Source organism: Suricata suricatta, chromosome 9, assembly GCF_006229205.1.
Source record: "Suricata suricatta isolate VVHF042 chromosome 9, meerkat_22Aug2017_6uvM2_HiC, whole genome shotgun sequence".
NCBI lineage: Eukaryota > Metazoa > Chordata > Mammalia > Carnivora > Herpestidae > Suricata > Suricata suricatta.
The window spans coordinates 137,594,497-137,599,441 of NC_043708.1; the positions used below are offsets into that span (position 1 = coordinate 137,594,497).

The 4,945-nt window shown below is 58.8% G+C and overlaps 1 protein-coding gene across 3 annotated transcripts in view; it reads left to right on the top strand.

Annotated features, from left to right (window-relative positions):
- EFL1 (elongation factor like GTPase 1) overlaps positions 1 to 4,945 on the top strand; it is an 84,243-nt gene that overhangs the window by 58,534 nt on the left and 20,764 nt on the right. For all 3 annotated transcript variants that reach the window (XM_029950543.1, XM_029950542.1, XM_029950544.1), the window contains one exon: positions 3,612 to 3,743. In XM_029950543.1, the coding sequence (XP_029806403.1) occupies positions 3,612 to 3,743 (132 nt within the window). The remainder of the gene's footprint in view (positions 1 to 3,611; positions 3,744 to 4,945) is intronic.

Sequence of the window (4,945 nt, forward strand, 5' to 3'; positions counted from 1 at the left end):
GCCCATGGCAAGTCACGAAGTGTGTGGATCCCCGTGATGCCCTCCACAGTTGGGTCCAAGGGGGCAGAGTCGGAACATAAAACTTGAGTCGGAGGCCGTGGGCTTCGATGGGAATCTGAGGGCAGAAGGACCGAGGTTGGAAGCTGGTCTTCCACCACCACCCTGGGAGCCCGCACTGTTAAAAAATGCTTTTATCCGCTTGGTCCTTGAACAGCACAGGTGTGAACCGTGTGGGCCCACCCGTATGCGGATTTACTTTCAGTGAATGAAGTTCCTCACGATTTTCTCAGTAGCATTTCCCCTCTCTGGCTGGCTGTACTTGAGCATGCGTCATGGACTGCGCGTAGCGCACAGAACCCGTGCCCGTCGGCTTGTTCCCCGGAAGGCTTCCGGCCATCCGCGGGCTGCTGGTAGTTCAGTTCTGGGGGCGTCAGAGTTAGACGCGAATCTCCGCAGGCGTCACTGCCCCCGAGCCCCGTGTTCAAGGGTCCGCGGCCCTCGTCGGAGTCCTCCCGTCCCTTCTGAGGTGGTGCTCCCTGCTCTCAGGCCTGAGGCTCCATGGACGTATGCAGTGTGCGACTCACATCCACTGTGAGGACTTAAGGGAATCTGTTGGCAGGGGTATTGAACACATTAAGAGGAACAGGCTGCTGGTTCTGGGGTAGTAACGTTAACGTTGGCTTGAAACTTCGGCAGTCCGGGCCCACCGTCCAACTAGAGCATTAGCATTTTCCCCCAAAGGTTTTTATTTTTTTTTATTCCAATACTGTCTTTACAGCAGCACTGAAGGCGCACTTCAGAATCCGGGCGTCCCCAAAGACAGTAATGCTGTCTCCTTGCAGACGGTGACGGGCCATCTGCAGGAAGCAGCTTAGAACTCGGTGATGGTTTTGCCGTCTTCCTGCCACCAGCGTGAGCTCGGCCTAGACTCGTCCAGCCCGTGCGCCAGGAGCCGTTCAGGATAGAAAACCGTTGTCAGCAGAGGGCCGGTCCGTCTCAGGCTCCACAGAGTATTTCCAGTGTCACGTGGTAAAAGAGGACACGTAAAAGATGGTCCTTGGTATGGTTTCCGGAACACCTTTTAAAGGGAAGCATCAGACAGCCTGGAAGGAAACTGGGGCTCGGCAGTGTTTGTTCAACGGTGATTTTTGAGTAAGAGGGCTTTGAGGGGAGCAGTATGCAGCCTGGCCCGGCCCCAGACGCGGTGCAGGAGTGCCACGCTCCCCCCGCCCGGCCCCCAGGGGTCACACGCTCACGTCTCAGTGCGCTTGTGCAGAGAAGAATTCGGACCAGAGAGGACTCGGCTCATTGACCTTCAACAACACAGGAGTTACCGGACTTCGTATAGAACTGAGCTAGAACTTGGGGTGTTCAGTACGTTGCTTTTACCCCATGTTCCTGTTTTCTCAGCCCATTTTCTCTCTTTTACTTACGTGATGTGCCCTTTTTGCTAGACGTTAAACAAAAAGCTGTACTCTCTAGTCCTTCAACCAAATCAATAACATGCTCATTTCTGATTTTTTCCCCCGATAGGTCACTTCTGTCCCAGAAATTCTGAGATGATTCTCTTGAGCAAACATGTCCTTTACCCCGACCCCCCCACCCCGGATATAAAATGCTTGAACAAATGTGCTTTCTGTCCCTCCATAATTATTATTGTGACTAATGCAACCATGGTAGAACTCAGTGTGTAAAAAGTGACATGGACGTTGTAACAGTAAGTTATGTGTGTCTGTGGAGGAGGGGGGAAGAGAAAGGGGAGGGGCAGAGAGAGGGAGAGACGCAGAACCCCAGGCAGGCTCCAGGCTCTGAGCTGTCAGCACGGAGCCCAACGTGGGGCTCGAACCCACAAACAGCAAGATCATTGCCTGAGCAGAAGTCATACGCTTAACACCTGAGCCACCCAGGTGCCCCTCTATAAATTTATTAATCTTGACTAGGAATACTGTGCTGCTGACTTTTTTCTGTCGGGGGTGGGGAATTATAACCCTGTTCACACGTCGGGACCTACCTAACAGCAAGAGTGGATTTGGTGATTTGAAGAGCAGAGGGTAGAGCAGAATGTCACACAGGCCGTCTGCAGCCTGCGTCCGCGTGACCCAGAGCAAGGACCAGGATCTGCCTTTCCAGCGATGGCACGTGCCGTGCTGGTCAAAAGCAGGATGGGTGAGGTTTGAGAGGGAGTATTTACCGGGGGGTCTCCCGGCCCCCAGCCCCACAGAGATGGTGTTATTTCTAGTGGGCTTGGTGGGGACTTGGCGTACGTGCACCTGTTACGTCATCGCTTACCAGTGGGGGTCTGGGCGGGTAGTGAGAAGCCGTGGCCGGTGTAGACCATTCTGTGCGCTGGGCCAAGAGGCGTGGTAATGAGAAATGGACACCTCCACCAAATAAATGCACAGACGCACAGGAACTAAGTTCTGTACCTTGGAAACTTGCGCACACGGAAGGTCTAGAAACCGTGTCAGTGAGCTGAGCAGTTAAAGGACCTCGTGATGTTTAGCTGAGGCAGAAAAGGCTTCGACGGACCTGACGGCTGCCTTCAGAGCCCCGGGGGTGGCTGGTGGACGTGGAATCACGTCTCGTGAACGCCCCAGGCGCGGAGCTGCCGCATCGGTGCAGGGTGGCGGGGGGCGGGCGCTCTCCCGGAGGCAGCGAGGGAGGCGTCGAATTCTGGAGCCTTAGCCGGCGTCGCAGGGGCCTCCACGCCGCGTGCCCACACTGCACGACCGCTCGGCCACCTCGTAGGCTTGTGTGCCGGAAGCTTCTGTGTCACGTCCCCTCCACCGGGCTGAGTGTCCGGTCGTGCGGCATCCCGTCCCCCCACGCCTCTGCTTCTGTCCGTGTGGCCGCAGAAGGAGCGGCGTCATCCGTCCCCGCTGGTCCCTGAGCCCGGCGTGGCCTGCTGATCCCGTGTCCTGTGCCCGTGCCCTCCTTGATCCTTCCCTCCGTCCCAGAGCACAGAAACGGGCCTGTGCGTGTCACTTAGTCCGTCCCAAAGCGTTGTCCTACGGTGGACGTGAGGCTCCATGTACCCCGCCGGCTCTCCCGTGGGGCCTTCTCTCTGCTCCCGTCTGCTTGAAGACAGATGCCCCCCGTCCCCGGGGCCTGGAGTGGGGACGGGGTCGGGGAAGGAGCAGCTGGGGGGGCGATGTCCTCTTCTAAAGTCGGGGTGGTGTGAGGCGTGGTGTGGGTCAAGAATCCACAGCACCCTCAAACTTTAGGCCTCTTAAATGCCCCTGACCCCTACGTAAGTACTTGGGGACAGAGACAATCTCAGTAGAGACTCCTCTTCATCAAACCAGTGTATTTTAAAAACGAGGAGTTATCATCGAAATAAGTAGTATTTTCAGACGTGTGTGCCTGGACCTGACCGCTCCTGTGGTCCCCGTAGCTCCGTGTCAGCCCAGCTTGATGAGCTCTCCGCCTGGGGACCAGGGCGGCAGCAGGCCCGTAGGCTTGACCGCGCTGACCCGGCGCCCGGAGGAGCAGCCTCCGCGGGTCTGCCTGGCTCCTCCCTGTCACCTCCGTCCAGGGCGATGGTCTCGTTCGTCTAACGAAAACTCAGAATCTGTCATCCGTGTTGACGGGTGGGTGCTTCCTCCCTGCAGGCATCGGAGGCCTCCAGGACTTCGTGCTGAAGTCGGCCACGCTGTGCAGCTCGCCCTCCTGCCCCCCCTTCGTCCCGCTCAGCTTCGAGGCCACGCCCATCGTGAGGGTCGCCGTGGAGCCCAAGCACCCAAGTAAGAGACTTTGTTTTCTAAAGCCTGTGGCGTCCATTGCACTTTCGGGGCGTGTGCGTTTCATACTGATTCCCACAGTTTGTGTCCACAGGGACTGTCCGTTCAGGTGAGGGCTGGACCAGGTCTTCCGGCCGGGGCCCCTCAGACCCGTGGCTCTTCCGGGGGCGTCGAACCTCGTCTTGGGAGCGCGGCGTGCTCAGGCACCTCTGCCGTCTGGGAGACCGCGTTCTTTATGGCGGAGACACGGTCATCCTGGCATCCGCCACGGCCCTGGCGCGGGGCACCTCCGCAGAGCTCACGGCTTAGGCGATCGGGTCTCAGAATCTTACCCCAAGCGTCTCGGTTCAAAATCCATCGTTCCCTCTCCGCTCCGGGTTCCCTGGATTATCGGCACCGTGGGCGTGTCCCGGCGGTTTGGGAAGCACTTCCGGTCCCGCCCCCCAATACGTCAGATCCTGTCAGTGCTTAGCTTAGCCTTCCATCCGCCTGACCGGCCCGGTAACATCACTAAGTTTGCACCCGTGACGTCACTAAGCCTGTGTCCCCGGACTTCGGGGCTCCCGGTGCTTAGCGCTCGTCAGGGAAGGTCCCCGGAGCGGCTGGAAGGGAAGCGGCGGGAGGAGCTGTGAGATGGCGGTTCTCCGCGGAGCTGTGGCGCTCCCGCTGCCCTTGCCGTCTCTACCCACCTCGCCCCAGAGCCGGGGCCTTCCGCAAGCTTATCTCTGCCTCAAGTTCCTTCTTTTTTTTTTTTCTAACATTTATTTTTTTTGAGAGAGAGAGAGAGAGAGAGTGCAAACAAGGGAGGGAGGGGCAGAGAGGGAGGGAGACGCAGAATCCGAAGCAGGTCCAGGCTCCGAGCCGTCAGCACAGAGCCTGACGCAGAGCTTGAACCCACGAACCGTGAGATCATGACCTGAGCTGCAGTCGAACGCTTAACTGAGCCACCCAGACACCCCGAATTTTCAAGTTCTAAGAGCTACCTTGGCACGAGGATCCCTGGGAGCCTGGAGCCGGCACCTGGAGGACGGTCCCTCTGACCCCTGGGCTCGGTCCCGGTGAGCGGCCACCTTGGCTGGGCCCAGAGACAGGCCTCCCTCCCGGGCGGTCCCCGCAGACCGCGGTGCCGGCTGCCGCAGGGCTCCCCTGCTGGCGAGGCCCGCTTCGGCTCGGGCGCCCGTCCGGCCCTGGCCCCGCACGCTTTG